Source organism: Ovis canadensis, chromosome 1 (assembly GCF_042477335.2).
Source record: "Ovis canadensis isolate MfBH-ARS-UI-01 breed Bighorn chromosome 1, ARS-UI_OviCan_v2, whole genome shotgun sequence".
Classification (NCBI taxonomy): domain Eukaryota; kingdom Metazoa; phylum Chordata; class Mammalia; order Artiodactyla; family Bovidae; genus Ovis; species Ovis canadensis.
The window spans coordinates 187926486-187943736 of record NC_091245.1 but is presented as its reverse complement, the minus strand read 5'-3'; the positions used below and the strand labels follow the sequence as shown (position 1 = coordinate 187943736).

The following is a 17251-nucleotide window of genomic DNA, read 5'->3' as shown; positions in this document are numbered from 1 at the left end:
AATTATACATCAGTGTTTCACTGATTGTAAATAGCTTCATTCCCACTGATTTCCTGTAGAAAGTTTCCAGTCTGGGTTTTTATTTGTAGGATGAGGACAGTACATATGCATAGTATTCAAATAAAGAATTTCGTTAAGTGCAGGATCTTATATGTAAATTTTTACTCTTTAAAATTCAGAAGTAATTTCTTTACATAGTTAGGGGTACTTACATACATTCAGTATCATATAGCATTCAGTATCACATATATTTTTATTCTTTTTAAACTACTAATATATAGATTATATTTTGTGTTCTTCTCTTGTTTACTTTCCTGTTGGTGTTTTGGGAGCAATAGTAAAATGAAGATTTGGTCTCATGAATAGTATACATTGAAAGCAGTTGATAATACTCACAGGATGTCACTAGCCATTGGAAAAGCCTAACTTCAACTTTTAGTTGGAGCCCATTCTAAGAGCATAAGTACTAACTTATGAGAAGACTTTAGCTTTTGTTTTGATAGTTAATTGAAATGATTGTAGAGAGATTTTATTAAGTTTTTTTCATGTCTGATTTGTGAGATTGTATGCAGAGGGGAAAAAAATCTCAATAAGGCTTAGAGCTAGAGTGACTCTTTTGTTTTATAGATTCTGAAACTCTAGCTAAACATGCCAAATGATTTATCCATGTTTCCATGTGTGACTGACAAAGTCAGGATTAAGCTTCTTCTCTGTGTGTGTGTGTATGTGTGTGTGTGTGTGTGTTTAATACCAAGTTTTTTAACCTTCTAGTTATGTGCCATCTATATATCCCCCTTCCCAGTTTATTCTTATATTTCATTATATATTTTGTGGGTTGGACATATTCAACTTTTTAATACATATTTCAATCAGAGATCTTGTATATTTAAAAATGTACATAGAACAGTTTGTTTTGAACATTAACAAGTTCATTTAATTGGTTATATATCTTTTATAATAAGAGGTAAAGTAATTTAAGTGAAATAATTTACATTTCCAGATTCAAAGTAGGTCTCTTGCTAAGTTGTATTATTCAAGTTTCTTTACTTCAACTCGTCAAATATCTTCACATCTCTTCACTTCAGAAAATCCTCTTATTACCAATTATTCATTATTTAAAAACAAAGACCTCAGTAATAATTTTACTGCCAGAATTATAAGTTGTAGCTTTCACTGACCAAGATATTGCTCTCTCCCCTACCCTCTTTTTAAGTTTTCAGTAAACACTAAATGTTCTGAGATAAGTCATCCTTTGGTCTTGGTATTTAAAGTTAATTTTGAATCTGAGTCAGAAGATATTTAGGTTCTCTCACTAAACTCAGAGAATCGTAGGTGCCCTATTTGGATTTAGAATCGAGCTGCAGTTTGAATCCACAAAGTCATTCCAAGTTACAGTGTAATAAGTGATTTGTAGTATACTATGATTTCAGCCATGTTAAAGAACAAGAAGCAAAGAGAATTCTGTGTATTGGATTAATACAGGGAAGTATTCCAAAATGCTAATGGTAGTTTGAATAAGAAGAGTATAGGTGATTTTATTTTCTTTGTTCTGCATTTCCATATTTTTTTTTTTAATAAGCATGTTAAGGTAGAAAGAAAAGTAAAATTCTTTTTGGTCAAATCTGTTCTAAGTGTTCATCCTGTGTATAGAGTTTCTAAGCAATACAGTGCTGAAATGAGGTCATGAGATCTTATTTAGTAGTCCTTGTCCTCGTTTTTCTTTTAAATCAAGACTGCCACCAGTATTAGTGTGTGTCATATTCTGTACGTTTTCCCCTTGATTATATCTCTTCAAGTATTAGCCAGGATGGAATGTGAGGAATGATTCATTATAATTACCATGCGAGCAATAGAAGATTAATGGTGAATTTGCATACTTTACATCTTTTACCCTTGTGAATTCCAGATGTTTCTGTAGCTCACACTGATGCTTTTCCAACTTGAATAATATACACAAAGCCCTTTTGTTTTATTTAGGCTTCCATTCTTGTACCATATATAGAATAATAATTCAATTCTCCCACCTATTTTGTGTCTTCACACTCTTGTGAATTCTTCACTCATATATGTGCCATAATTTGGTTCTCACTTGGTACAAATGCATTTATTATATAATAGGACACTTACATTAATTTCTCATTAGTGCACACCATTAGGTTGCTGTTACTGTGGTTGTAAACACAAAACCAAATTCAGACATAGAAATTCCGTGGCAGTACTCTGTCTTGCAGATGATCCAGAATATATTTACATTGATTATTAAGAGTAGGTTATTGTCAAAATAAGAATACAAAATTTTAAATTTCTAGAGGAAAGTCTCCCCCTTTGTGATAGTGAATGTCAGCTTGAGAAATACTCTTTTATGCTAGGCAGCCAGTGGAGTTTTTTGGGTTTTTTTGTTTTTTTTTTTTTAATGTACATAATGTTGTTCTCTAAAGGAAAAAGCTTTTTGCCTTTGGAAGGCAGGTAAACGGGAGTCTGGAAACAAAATCTGCTTTGCCTTTATCGAAGTCTTCTGTTAAAACCTACTTTAGCCCCATTTGCTGAAACCCTTTTTTTTTTCCTACCATGTTATAGTGTAGTACAGCTATATCCTCAGAACTGGGAGCTCCTGTTCTCAAAAAAAGTAGGCAGACAAAAAGTTAAAGGGAGAAAATGTCTTCCTTGGAAGCACTGAGTGAGGGTATTCAGATGTATAAGAAAGATAGCAAACAGAAGAACAAAACAATGAAATAATCCTAGTGTGATATATTGCAGGGATCTTGAGAATTCAGAAATCCTGTAAGATACTCTTGACTATTCCCTGATAGTCAGAACAACCTAATTCATTGAATAAGCATTTGTGACTTAAGTTGGAAAGGAAATATATATATATAGTAATGTTTTGAAAAGAGGACCAGTATTGAGAGTGATGGTGGGGAAGATAAATACTTGCTTTTTGGTGTATGTTATACAGTTAAAAGAATAAAAGCCAGATGGGACACAAAAGGAAATGATAGCGAAAGCAAATTGAGAATTACATAGAGGTGGAGGTCGGTTGGAAGAAGAGAAGAAGCTGAAATTCTGCATTTGGTACATGGAGATTTGGGTAAATGACAGTCTATTTAGGTATGAAGTAAGGATCTAGTATAAGCATTGCTCCCATTCTTTGTCCCTCATGTTATTTTTTGCTTTTGTAGGAAAGCAGTTAGCTGTTGTGTCTTTTCTTCAGGTTCTTTTGAAAACAAATATGCATATAGAGGATTTATCTTCTCTATCTCCACTGCCCTGACTTTAGCCCAACATCATGTCATAGAACTGCTGAAACAACCTCCTACCTCCTGATTTCCCCCCTTTATATCTTTCACATCCTCACTGCTGTCAAAGTCATCTTCCTTAAAGCACATGTGATACTGTCTCTCTTGTTTGAAATTGCTGATTCCTCTTTGCCTATAGGAAAAATTTTATATGCCATACATATAATGAGAAGAGTGCTTATATGTCCCAATTTATGTTTGCCCAATATGATTATTAATGGCATGTTCTTCACACTCTTCACTGTCCCAGTTCAGATGATTATCCAGTCACTCTCTTCCTAATTATTTCTGCTTCTCTTTCCAGAAAAACGAGAAATTTAGTTCTTTGTCCTGCTCTTAACCTTTCCTGAGGCATTTAGTCAGTTAAACCTAATCTTTCCCAAGTTCTCCAGCTCCCTCACCCTTAAATGCATGTAATTAGGCAGTGAATTTAAAAGTTTAGTGTTCGGTTAGGATAGATTAAGGATTTCTAATAAAGTTAACATTGTAATGGTTGTATATGTTTATTCCCTGTTTTGAGTATCTGATTGTGCTAACTTTCTGTTAAAGTTAAAGCAGATAGTCCCCTATATTATTCCAGTATTAAATAATCCTGTGAGGTCAGTTAGATCAGCAGTACCCAGCCGTTTTGGCACCTGGGACCGGTTTCAGAGAAGACCATGGACCAGGGGTGGGATGGTTTCAGGATGATTCAGACGCATTACATTTACTGTGCAATTTATTTCTATTATTACATCAGCGCCACCTCAGATCATCAGGCATTACATCTTGGAGGTTGGGGACCCCTGAGTTAGGTAACGCAGATGTCTGTATATTCTTTCAGAGTAATGAAATTCATATCTAGTTAGCAGAGGAAGTAGATTAGAATCCCAAGGGCCTTGGTTTCTTTCAACTGACTGAGTAGTTTAATAACTTAGCTACATGTGAGAGTGTTGTCCTGCTCACTTTGAAGGGATCATGCAGTCATGCTGAATTTCTTGATCTGATCAAACTGTTCTCCTGATTGTTCCCCGGAAAAACCACATTCATTTCTACCTCTTACTAGTGAACACTTAGAGTGTTGTTCTTTCTCTCTGCTTACTAAGTCTTGACCTTTGTCAAGACTTCAGATCTCCTTCTCCCATGAAACATCTAATTATCCAAGCTCTTACGTGATTATTCCTACCGTATAACTCCTGTAGTACCTTCTAAGTCATACCGTATATGTACCATAGCAGCTTCTCATTTCTCTTCTGTTAATAATAAAATGAATATGTTACCTCAAAATGTTTGTTGCTGAGACTTGGGTATACATGATTAATAGCTAATTGTCCGTAGGATATGCAGGGACCTTAGATCATTGATTTAAGTATCCCAGAAACCATTATCCACAAAAATCAATCCTTACATACTTGATTTCTTAGAACACAGTCCACATGCTGTGAAATGAGTGAATACTAGTGTTTCTAACTAGCTAACAGAGTAAGCAAAAAATTGAGGTCATTTCAGCCATCAAAGGAATCAGACTAGCTGAATTAGTTATTACATGTATTATTCGCTATGCTTAAAGCTAAACCAAAAGGTGCACTATAATTTTTTTTAATGACTTTCTTCATGTTTTTTCCTGAGTCTTTGACTAGAAGATGAATTTTCATTTGGTAAACTTACCTGTTTTAACTAGTTTCATCCATTACCAAAAATACGTTCAAAGGGTCTTGCTGCTGCTGCTGCTGCTAAGTCGCTTCAGTCATGTCCAACTCTGTGCGACCCCATAGATGACAGCCCACCAGGCTCCCCCGTCCCTGGGATTCTCCAGGCAAGAATACTGGAGTGGGTTGCCATTTCCTTCTCCAGTGCATGAAAGTGTAAAGTGAAAGTGAAGTCACTCAGTCGTGTCTGACTCTTAGCAACCCCATGGACTATAGCCCACCAGGCTCCTCCATCCATGGGATTTTCCAGGCAAGAGTACTGGAGTGGGGTGCCATTGCCTTCTCAAAAGGTCTTAGCACAAAGCAAAAATCCCTGTCAAACATTTTGTTGTTGCTTTGCTGATCCACTCTACCTTTTCTGGCCTTTCTGCCTTGTTTTGCTCATGTATTCCAGGAAGCATGAAACTATGTTGGGGATTTCTGTTGGTTCCTAAGTTTGTCATTTGTCTGTTTTGTCTGCTGTTCAGGTAATCAATTTCAATATTACTATTCAACCCATCTGCCAACTAGTACATTATCACTTGTCTCATAAATGCACTGTGTTCCCTACTGAATTTTCTACCTCCATCTTCATTAGTGCTAGAATAATCACTTCTTCTCTAACAACTATTTTGCTATGTGAATAGACCTCCTCACTTTTCTGTTTATACTGGCTTTACCCTACTTCTTTGGAAACTATTGCACATTAAAATCCAACTACTAAGGTGGTGAATCTATATGTGAGAAGAATAAGGTAAAAAGGAAAGAATGGATCACTTGTGGGGAGCAGAGGATAGGGTTGAGGGTGAATTAAAAAAGAAGGAAAAAATTTGTGACTTAACATTTGTTCTTTAAAACACTTAACCTCCTGTGTATCAGTGCTGTGCTAGACACCATAAAGGATACCAAAAAAAAAAACGCCTGAAATATTTAGTCTCCGTCTTTGAAACACTTAAGGGTGATATATATCTGAGTCAGTTGAAGCAAGTACTGAATAATAACCATATCCTTGATTATGTGCGGTTGGTGTTCCAAGGTGTTTCACGTACTATAGGTATCATTGGGAGGATCTTCAGTGTGGGTGGTGGAGGAGAAAAGGGGCCTCCTTTAAAGGCGATAGGACTGGTGGATGAGGGTGGGTCCTTTTGACAGACAGTCTAGATTTGCTTGTGTGCCTGTGTGCTCAGTTGCTTAATCGTGTCGCACTCTTTGTAACCCCATGGACTAGAGCCCACCAAGCTCCTCTGTCCATGGAATTTTCCAGGCGAGGATACTGGAGTGGGTTACCATTTCCTGCTCCATGGGATCTTCCTGACTCAGGGATCAAACCCACGTCTCTTGTGTCTCCTGCATTAACAGGTGGATTCTTTACACCTGGGAAGCCCTTGGGTTTGCTTAGGTGCTGCTAAAGTTAGGAATTGTAGCTTAGGGGACTATCCCTTAAGATAAGGAGGTATGGATGAAAAGGAAATATTTCTATATTCTTAGGGAGATCAACCTGACTATAGTAACCATTTTATGAACAATGAAAGATTAAGTTAGATAAGTAGACATTTGGTAAATCATACTTCTGTAGTATTTTATGAGCAAATGAGATTAGAGGGAGGAATTTGTGGCATAGTTTAATGCTGATACCAACATTATATTTCTTATGTGTATTTTAATTAGTGAAGCTAAAATTTATTGAATTGTGGCTAAGGAAAGGGTGTTTGTGTTTCTTATGAATTATGTGCTGTACATGAGCGCTTCAGTAGACTTAAATTCTTTTCTTAGTTAATTAACTCAGTTAATTAACTAGTCAGCAAATCCATGACATTGTCTCACTTTTAGTCCTGCATATAGCCTTACAAATTGCAAATAATTTTATATACTGGGGTTGCTCTTCAGAAGTGTTCATGGTTTATCGGTTTTTAACATTGAATGCTTGTGTATTTTGTGTATGACCAGCGAACAGTGTCTGTACTGAACATTTATCACAATGAAAACTTGAAGAGGAATAGCTGTTTGAGCTACTGAACAAGGCACAGTACTTGTTCTCCATTCTACTTAGATTAATTAGCATTGCCCCATAGGCATTTTTACATTGCTCTGGTTGGCTGTTTAATATAGTGGAATTGTTGAGAGCTGATGCTATGAAAATCAACCATAAGCCTTGATGTGGTATATAAATGGTAATTTTAAGGGGCTTAAGATTCAGTCATGACAGTTAGCTCCAGGTTGAAATTTGATGTCTGATGGCAAAAGTCTATTATAGGACATGTGAAGGAGAAAATGGCCTGTGTCCTTTCTGAGTTATCCAAATGCAAATTTATTTTGAATAATTCTTCCGTTAAGAACTCATTTGCATTTGTTCAGTACCACAGAGACTTTATTTTTGGGGGAAAAAATTATTTTTCCTCCTAGTTTCTTCTCTAGACTAGTATTTGTGATAAGAGTTTGTTGCAATTTAAGAAAATGAGTTGCTGCACAGGTGAGGTAGAAGTTGAATCACCTAAAAGTTCATGTCAGTGTTTTGGTTCTTTTCAGTTTTTCTTTTCTCTTTTGTTTTCTTTCTTCCTTTTGTTTGTTTCTTTATTTTTTGCTTTGTTCTGTTTTGTTTTATTTATTTACTTCTGGTTTTAGTTTTTACAGGGAGTGTTTTGGGCGGGCTCTTCATGGCCTTGCTAACATTCTTGGCTGGCCATATTTAGTCTGCGCACTAATTGTTAGTTGGCCCAGTTGAGTCTTACTTTGTGCTCTCATTTTTTTTAGTCTGGTTTTCTATTTTTGTCCACCTGGTTGTGTTTTAAGTTCATGAGAGATTTTTATCCTGATGGGCCGGATTTTAATCCGTGAACTAAATTTTAGTCTGCAGACTAAAAGTAATCCGCGGATTATTTATTTTTGCAAAATATTTAATTCCCCCACTGGAAACTATCCTAAAAGAATGTTAAATTCTCTTAGAATAGCCAAGGGAATTCACAGCTACTGGTGAGTTCTGCCATTTTTTGTTCTCAATACCTAGACATAATAGACCCTGCTACCTCCCTTTTGCATATTTGGCTCCGTTGTGCCTAGGTGTTGGTTTACATTACTTACTATGCATGTCACCTATAACTGTGACTGTCCCTTAGTTGTATTGTTCATTGTATATATTTTTGTTTAGCTTTTGGTGGGTGAATTGGGCATATTTGCAGATGGAACTGTGTTGAATTTATAGTGCTCAGAGGTACAGAATTTTTTTCAGTGAGTTTTTCCAAAAAGGAACGGGTATGAGGGGGCAAAGCCCACAGTAGAAAAAGTAAGTTTATACCCGCACTTCTGAGGTGATATGTCAGTTTCTTGAAGAGTCCTAAGATAATGAGAATGTCAGTAAATATCTTTTATCAGGGAAGTCAATCCAAAATGGAGAATAATCCGCGGTGGCCTGATCCTTCTTAGCTCACACAAATTTAAAATATCTGGCTTGAAATCTATAAATTAAATAAATTTATCACTTTACTCTCATCACTAATAATTTAGCAAAAATGTTTATACTGTGTTACTGGAATTCATTAATAGAGAAATATTAGCATATTGGGAACTCACATCTTGACAAGCAGGCTGATACGCCCCCTCCCAGCCATGTCAATGGACAATGAATCCAGGTCGTAGAAGACCAAACACTTTACTTTGGGAATTTTACTTCTAGATTTCATTTTGATTTTAACTTTTTTTGGTTTTGTATTTTTTTAATAAATGCACTGGCATTGGAACATAATTAAATTAAAATTTAATTTCTTTACTGTGCCTCACCATTGCGCAATCAAATTTTTTTTGCATACACTGTGGTGAAATAATTTTTAAAACTTGGACTTGCTACTGTGCAGACTGATGTTTAAAGTTTATAACTGTATAAACATTTTCTATGTCCCCCCCTCCACACCATGGATTTCTTATAACATTGGATATATTTTTCCTTGCTGGACTATTCTCTTTTGGATTGACTTCCCCTGTTTGGATTATTTCACTGCATTCTCATCTTTAGGATTCGTCAGGAACAGGACATTTCACCTCAGGAGTGCGGGTATGTACTTAATTTTTTTTTCCCAAAATTTCAGGGCAGGTCGATAAAACTCGGGGGGAAAACTTTTTTGAAAAGCTGAGTTATTCATTCTTGAAATTAATGATAAAAACAAAGTAGGTAGCTGTGTGGTATAGGTTTTGCTTGTGGTATATATTTAGACTCTCAGTTTCTTGAATGATTTATTGATAACTAAGCTGAAGTTTAGGAGTGGGGTTTGAAAAGTATTTTTACAAGAATAAATATTGACAAAACCCCACAGAACCCAAGATTTCGAGTGTTAAACAATTTGGTATGGAATGAAAAGCAGTAGAAACGTCATTATTAAAAGCCAAGTGACAGTAGTTATTGTTTTCCTTTTCTTTAGACACAAAGATAATTCAGAAAACCTTTTTCTAGTTTGGCCTACAATTTTTGAAAGTTGCATGCTACCACACCCTGTCTTACAGTCAGAAATCTGGACTTTGGGTATGCTGGGATTTGACCCACATAATTTTCTTAACCTTTATCTGTATATTACAGAACCAAGGCTTTTCTCATCAGGAATCTCTCAAGGATTAGAAATAATAATGGGTACTTTTTTAAAAGGCAGGTTAAGTCTTGATTTTAATGTAGGTTCTTAAAATGAATTCTTATCCTTATTTTTCTAACTCTTTGATTCTGTGAGTTAGGGTTCCCTGGCAGAATAAGCTATTATGTATCTTAGTACCAACATGGATGGTGACTTTTAGTCAGTGAGAAATCAAAAAAGATGTGGATGATTTTCTTCTTAGTAATCGGAAGTAAGCTTACAATAGTGGTTTATTAATAGACGTAACACAGAATTTTTTCATTTAAAATATACTCACTGTCCACCTATCCTACATTTGAATGTTAAAAGATTCTTGTTTCCACTTTTGGTGGTGGTACTTTTAATTCTACTTCTGTGCTCCCATATTGGTCAGAGGCATTTTTATTAGACTAGCTAACAAAATAAATCCATATGCTGTCAAATAAATACAAATTTCCCTCAGGGGAAAGTCAGTAGTGCTTAGTATTTTCATAAAATTTTTTCTAAATATTTCCACTGATTATTTTCTTCTACATTTTGAGTTTGATTATGGTTCTGGCTGGGAAGCAAGAGACGGGGGAAATGACCACAAACAGTGAAAGATCTAAACATTTCAAATAATACAGTATGTTAGCTCTTTGACTGAGGCAAGTCAGATTATTCAAAAGAATAAAGATAAAGCAACTTGTAACTGTGGACAGGGTTTTCTAACACAACCAAATAAATTAACTAAGATCTTTAATGTTCAGAAATAAATTTCTAATATCCTACTCAAGCCAAAATTTCTCAATTTCCAAGGAAAATATCTTTGTTAATAATAAACTTTGTTTCAGAATGAAAAAAGGATTTTCAGTGTAGAAAGTACTCTTACAAATAGTCTCATAATCGAATGAGCTCTGTAGTAGTAACCAGTTCTCCTGCTTTCAGCCTAGGTGGATAGCCAAATGTTATATGAGCCTTTCTCATTAGGAAACCTAAGCCTCTCAGACGCCTCTGTGCCTTGTCACAGTCTGCATGTCCTTTCCTCACCTGTAGGTCTCTCTCCCTCCATTTTTATGCCTCTGTTTTCCTTTTTGTGTCTGTCAACTTCCACCATTGCCACTACTAACCTTCTATTTGAGTCTGTGTTCTTCTGTCAAGGGATATGTATTTCATTTTTCTTTCATTTCAAAAGCTTTCTGCCAAGATGTTTATGTTTATTTCTGTTTTTCCCTTTCTGCTTTTATTCTTTAACTATCCATAATTTAGAACAAAGTATATTTTTCATAGTTCTGTGTATTTATTCAGAGTTTTAAGACATAGATGAGTAGAAAGCTTTCTATTCCTTTAAATAAGTTTATTTATTTGCATTTTGCCTCATTATAGCTTTCAGTTTACTTTTTCTGTGAGTTAATGTTCTTAATGAAAAATAAGTTTCTCTATTCCTGATTAAAACCCTAGAATATTTATTCAAATGAGGGGTAAACTGGCCGTGTTAAGATAACAGCTACCTGAGAAAACAATTTTGGACATTTTGAGAAGTTCTGGATATTCAAGAATTTCTTCAAATAATAATAGGCTCTGTTTATTGAAAAGTTAATACCAAATCATGAAGAATAAACAGCTTTTCCTTTTTAAAAGATATTAATTGCCAGGTTTGTACAGTGCTGTTGATTATCAACAATTGTTCTGCTAAAAAGAAAAGTCACACCAAAGAGGCAAACTTTATAACTATTACCACAGCAGTCAAAACTTTAACATTAACTTCGCATTCTTCTAGTTGTGACTGCTCCCAGAAACGAGACTTTCTTTTGTGCTCGTCATATTTTGTGTGCATGTTTGATTGTACTGCCTTATGATTAGCTTGTATAGATTTTTCCCCCCTATTTTCCCCAGTTTTTTCTCTGAGCCTTTTTCATATAGTCTTTAATTAGCAGTTCACCCCAATGTGGTAAATTGTATGCAGTTAACTCCTTTCATTCTAAAAGGTTTCTTTCACAAATGCAACCATGTTTTTGTACATGGTGGGAATTAACTCAGTACTCAGACGATAATTTGCAAAGATTCTTACATGAAACATTAACTGTACTTTCTCTCTCTCTCTTTTTTTTTTGTATTCTGTAGGTCTTCCGACCCCGAACTCCACCCGAGGCGATTGCACTTTGTAGCCGTCTGCTGGAGTATACACCAACTGCCCGACTGACACCACTGGAAGCTTGTGCACATTCATTTTTTGATGAATTACGGGACCCAAATGTCAAACTACCAAATGGGCGAGACACACCTGCACTCTTCAACTTCACCACTCAAGGTAGCTCCTAACACTTAATCCTTTTACCATTTTCTGGGAAAGTTACCCATGTGTAGCTTTAATTTTCTATTAAATCTTTGTAGGGTAAAAGTAGGCATATTAAGTACTTATACAGGAAGGGAGCATCCTATATAACCACTTACTAGGCTACCACACTTACATGGTTTTGAACAAAATAAAAGCAGATTAAATTTTTCAAATAGGCATAGCGTCTCTAATTTTTAGCAGGTTCTGATAAATCTTGGTACTGGAGAAGTTACAGAGATTTCCCTGAGTAAGGTTTAATAATAAGATTGACGTACAATTTAATCTTCAGATTTGTGTCTAGAATGTTAAAATTTCTTGCTTCCCAAGGATGTATATCAAGTTTTCTTAACCCGGAAGTAAATTGGTAGCTATATTTGTGTAATTTTAGATGCCATACAGACAGAGAAAACTGAAGTCTTATAAAGCCCATCTTAGCACTTATATAAGGGATACAGAAGAGAAATTTTCTTCCCTTTTGAGCTTTGGCATCATTGCTGCTGCTAAGAAAACACTGATAAGAAAACTGAGTTTGTGTATTGGTGATTTCTAAAAAGCCCAGGGATGGTCATTTTTCATTCATTCATCAGCCACACTTGCCTCTGATGCTGTGGTTTTCTTCCTTAGATGAACATTAAACATGTACAGTTCCCTATGGATAAAACAAGGAGTAAATAGATTGCTTGTTTTGATTAATTAGTCAAGCTAAAAATATAGAAGGGGGATAGAAAGCTTTCTGTGATCAGGAAATAAATATAATTTACTTTATTATAAAGTAAAAAATTTTCCCCTTTTAAGCTTTTCTAAAACTGTGGGAAAATGCATTTCTTAAACTTTAGATGTGGAAGATGTGAGTTGCTAGTAGACTAGATTTGGATGATTCCGTTGACTATAGGATGGTTCAGTTGACTATAATCTTAACTGTCAATATTATGTAGCTACTAACAATGCTTATGTAATCTCATTCATCAAAGAAAATCTGCAGGTTTCCTGCGACTGTTAATTTTAACTTGGGCTGATCAGAAATCATTTGGAATGTTGTTTTAAGTCCTGGCTGTGCCTCTAAGATGTTAATGAACACCAGGTAGAGTATGCAAAGGGGCAGAATTAAATATAGAGCCTGGAAAGTGAAGACTTAAGGGACTCCTGAGAAAAATACCTCAAATAAAGAGAGACTAAATAAATATTTAGGAATCAATAAAGATGTTTTCAACTGATAATAGTGGAACAAGATGTTTTCAAAATACTGATCTGTATATCAGGGAAAAGCTGGGTGATGTCAAATATTGTAGGTAAGATTATTCCAGTTTGGCAGAAGGTTTGACTGGGAGACTGTTGTTCTCTTCCACAACAGAAATTCATTAATTCTGTGTCATAAAAATTTTAGAGATCTTAAAATAAATTTTATTTTTAATTCTTAACTGCTTTTGTTTTAATCAAGAGTGATACGTTTAGATGGAAGAAAATGTTTAAAATATAGAGGAAGTGTAGAGAAATTTTAATCAATCACAGTCCTGAAAGAATTACTTTTAGCTTTCAAAATCACTTTATGATTTTATCGTGTAGCTCTTTTCTAATGCTAATGCTGATAACCCTTGAATATAAAGTGATCTTCTGTTTTCCCATTTAGAAGATCCCAGAAGGGTTCTTTCTGTTAATTCAAATAGATTTAAATTATATATTATACAAAGTTAATATTAGTTTGGGCTTCCCAAATGGCTCAGTGGTAAAGAATCCACCTGTCAGTGAAGGAGAGGCAAGAGATCCCTGGGTCATGAAGATCCCCTGGAGAACAAAATGGCAACCCACTCCAGTATTCTTGCCTGGAGAATCCATGGACAGAGGAGTCTGGTGGGCTATAGTCCATGGGGTTGGTCACAAAGAGTCAGACTGAGCACACACACAGTACTTTAAGAATTGTTTTTTATATCTCAAATTTTATAGAACAATTTTTTTCAAACTCTATATGCATCTTTCACATCTGTGTCTTTGTAATCAGTAGAGCTACTTTTTGAACCATCTATATAGTTTTTTATTTATATTACCTAAATTTTTTGATATGAAGCTCTTTTTGAATCTCAGACCACCGTTGGAAAATCTACATTTATTTATTTACATAAATGTATCATGTTATGCATAATATAACTAGTGGATTGCTTTATAAAGTAGTATCTATGAGATTTTTTTTAATTTTTATTTATTTTTAATTGGAGGATATTTGCTTTACAATATTGTGTTGGTTTTTGCCATACATCAGCATGAATCAGCCCTAGGCATTCATATGTCCCCTCCCTCTTCAACTTCCCTCCCACCTCCCACCCCATCCCACTCCTCTAGGTTGTCATAGAGCACTGGGTTTGCACTCACTGCATTTCATTTGAATACGGTGACATCCAGTAAAACCGTGGATCTTGAAATGAGAAACTACTAAGTCAGTGCTAGATTTTTTTTTTTTTGGCCTCATTTTTTACCATTTCTGTCAGATAACTAAAGTTTCCCAAAGTTTAAAGGGTATCTTGATCTTTTTTTTCCCACGGTAAGGATTTCCTCCAGCAAGCACTTTGTTTCTCAAAATGTACAAATCAAGACAGCCCCTTGTTAAGTAAACAACTTGGTAGAAACTCAGATGCATACACATGGTGCATCTTGTGATATTTGTGATGGATATATTTTGGAAAATAATTCTCCTTAAATTGAGACATATTTTGATCCATACTCTTCAATGAGTGTGTACACCTGTTTGTATTCATTGCAACTGAGATACTGCTTAAACCTTGTATTTGTTCAGATTTTAAAAATCAAGATTGTCTCGCTGTTCACATACATCATTTCTTAAGTAATCACATTTGATTCTTTAGTCACTCACTAATAATTTTCCATTATTACTAAAGAAAATAAAGTTTAAAACAACTAAGTTATTTTATGAATTTCTAAGCTTTTTTAAAAACTGAGATAAAATTCATGTAGCATAAGATAAACCATTTTACAGTAAACAATCCAGTGGTGTTTAATACATTCACAGTGTTATACAGCTATCAGCTCTCTCAGATTCCACATTTTCATTGCTCATGAAGAAAACTCCATACCCATTAAGCATTCAGTCTCCACTATCTCCTTTTTTGACCCTTGGCAGCCACCAGTCTGCTTTCTGTCTCTATGGATTTACCTCTTCTGGATATTTCATATAATGGAACCACATAATATGTGACCTTTTGTGTCTGGCTTCTTTCAGTTAGCATGTTTTCAGGGTTTATCCATGTTGTAGCATGTATCAGTATTTCATTCCTTTTTATGGCAGAATAATATTTCATTATGGGCTTCCCAGGTGGCTCAGTGGTAAAGAACCCACTTGCCAACGCAGGAGACATAGGTTTGATCCCTGGGTCAGGACGATCCCCTTGAGAAGGAAATGGCAACCCACTCCAGTATCCTTGCCTGGGAAATCCCATGGACGGGAGCCTAGTGGGCTACAATCCATGTGGTTGCAAAAGAGTCACCCAGCTTAGTGACTAAGCAACAACAAATATAATTTTCATTATATCATGTCTTAATTAGTTCAGGCAACTCTAACACCCATGAACTGGGTGACTAAACAACAAACATTTATTTCTCACAGTTCTGGAGGCTGGGAACATCAAGATCAAGATGCTGACAAATTCAGTGTTTGATGAGGGCTGCTTCCTGGTTTGCAGACAGCTACTTTTCTTGCTCATATGGTGGAGACAGATCACCTCTTTTGTGTCTCTTCTTACTAATCCTATTCATGACCTAATTTCCTCCCAAAGGTTCCACCTTCAAATACCGTCACATTGGGGATTTAGGCTTTAGCATATGAAGTTTTCATTTCAGTTCAGTTCAGTTCAGTCGCTCAGTTGTGTCCGACTCTTTGCGACCCCATGAGTCGCAGCACGCCAGGCCTCCCTGTCCATCACCAACTGCCGGAGTTCACTCAGATTCACGTCCATTGCGTCAGTGATGCCATCCAGCCATCTCATCCTCTGTCCTCCCCTTCTCCTCCTGCCCCCAATCCCTCCCAGCATCAAAGTCTTTTCCAATGAGTCAACTCTTTGCATGGGGGACACAAACATTCAGTCCATGGAATATGCCGTATAGGGATATGCCACATTTTGTTTATCCATTCATCTGTTGATTGACATTTGGTTTGTCACTACCTTCCAGCTATTGTGAATAGTTCTCCTATGACTATTGTGTACAAGTATGAATTCATTTGATTACACGTTTTCAGTTTGGGGGGTATTACTGAATCATACGAATAACAATTAATGGATGATCAGAATAAGACGTTAAAGAAAGAGAACTAACTTTCCAGTTGGTTGTATAGCTAGAGAGAATAGAGGGATGGTGGGTGTCATTAGTGGGTATCCTACTGTAGGTAGAATAAAACCGTTCTCTATCCTCAGCAAATTTTCAGTGAAGTCTGTACTACTTTCCCCAGATGAACCAAAGGTAGTCCCTGATCTACATATACTAGTTGCTCAATGTTTGAGCAGTTGATACCCACTTTAAATATACACAATATTTATTAATCCATTCAGCCAGTACTTGTTGGGCATTTCTAATTTTCCTTTTTCTTGTTGGAACTGTTGTTTTAATTAGTAAAGCAAACTACCATATGAACAGAACTACAAAGATCAAACATTTGAGTAAAATATAGTAAGTTGGTAGTAGTTTGGTCGCTAAGTCGTGTCCAACTCTTGCGAGTTCATGGGCTGTAGCCTGCCAGGCTCCTCTGTCCATGTAATTCTCCAGGCAAGAATATTGGAGTCGGTTGCCATTTCCTTCTTCAGAGGATCTTCCTGACCTAGGAATCAAACCCTGATCTGTATTACAGGCAGATTCTTTACCAACTGAGCTACAAGGGAAGCCCCAAAATATAGTCAAGCTTATAGCTAACTACAATTTGATGTTTGTTACTGTGCCATAAGTAAATAGCCATAAATGGTAATTAATATTACTTTCATATAATCAAAACAAGTGTTTCTGTAATTAACTAGAGGGAGAAGAGAGGTGAACAGATACCAGACAAAAAAACTTTGAGATCTTTCTGACCTTCTGGATCTATAACTCGTAGACTCTTACACCTCTCTTTTTTCTAGAACTAGGGCTTCAGTGTACTAGGATCCCCTGACTGACTGTGTTATCTACTTCCAGGACTTGGAGGCCAGCACAGACCTTCAGCATACTGTAAAGTAACCATTCTCTTGCTTTCCCTCAGTCATTGGGATCTCAAAGGTTGGACATGACTGAGTAAGACCTTAGGAAGCAAATAGAATCAGGAATTCCCAACAGAAATCAATTTTCTTTGTTTACCAATTCTTTACTATTCCAAGGCTGAAATGTATAGGGAAATAGGTGATTTTG

General features: G+C 35.8%; 1 protein-coding gene across 6 annotated transcripts in view; it reads left to right on the top strand.

Moving 5' to 3' along the window:
- The window catches only part of GSK3B (glycogen synthase kinase 3 beta), a 215096-nt gene that overhangs the window by 171374 nt on the left and 26471 nt on the right, over positions 1-17251 (top strand). For 3 of the 6 annotated variants that reach the window (XM_069554953.1, XM_069554977.1, XM_069554971.1), the window contains exons 9-10: positions 8970-9008; positions 11659-11845. In XM_069554953.1, the coding sequence (XP_069411054.1) occupies positions 8970-9008; positions 11659-11845 (226 nt within the window). The remainder of the gene's footprint in view (positions 1-8969; positions 9009-11658; positions 11846-17251) is intronic. The other 3 variants (XM_069554995.1, XM_069554962.1, XM_069554987.1) reach the window with 1 other exon arrangement.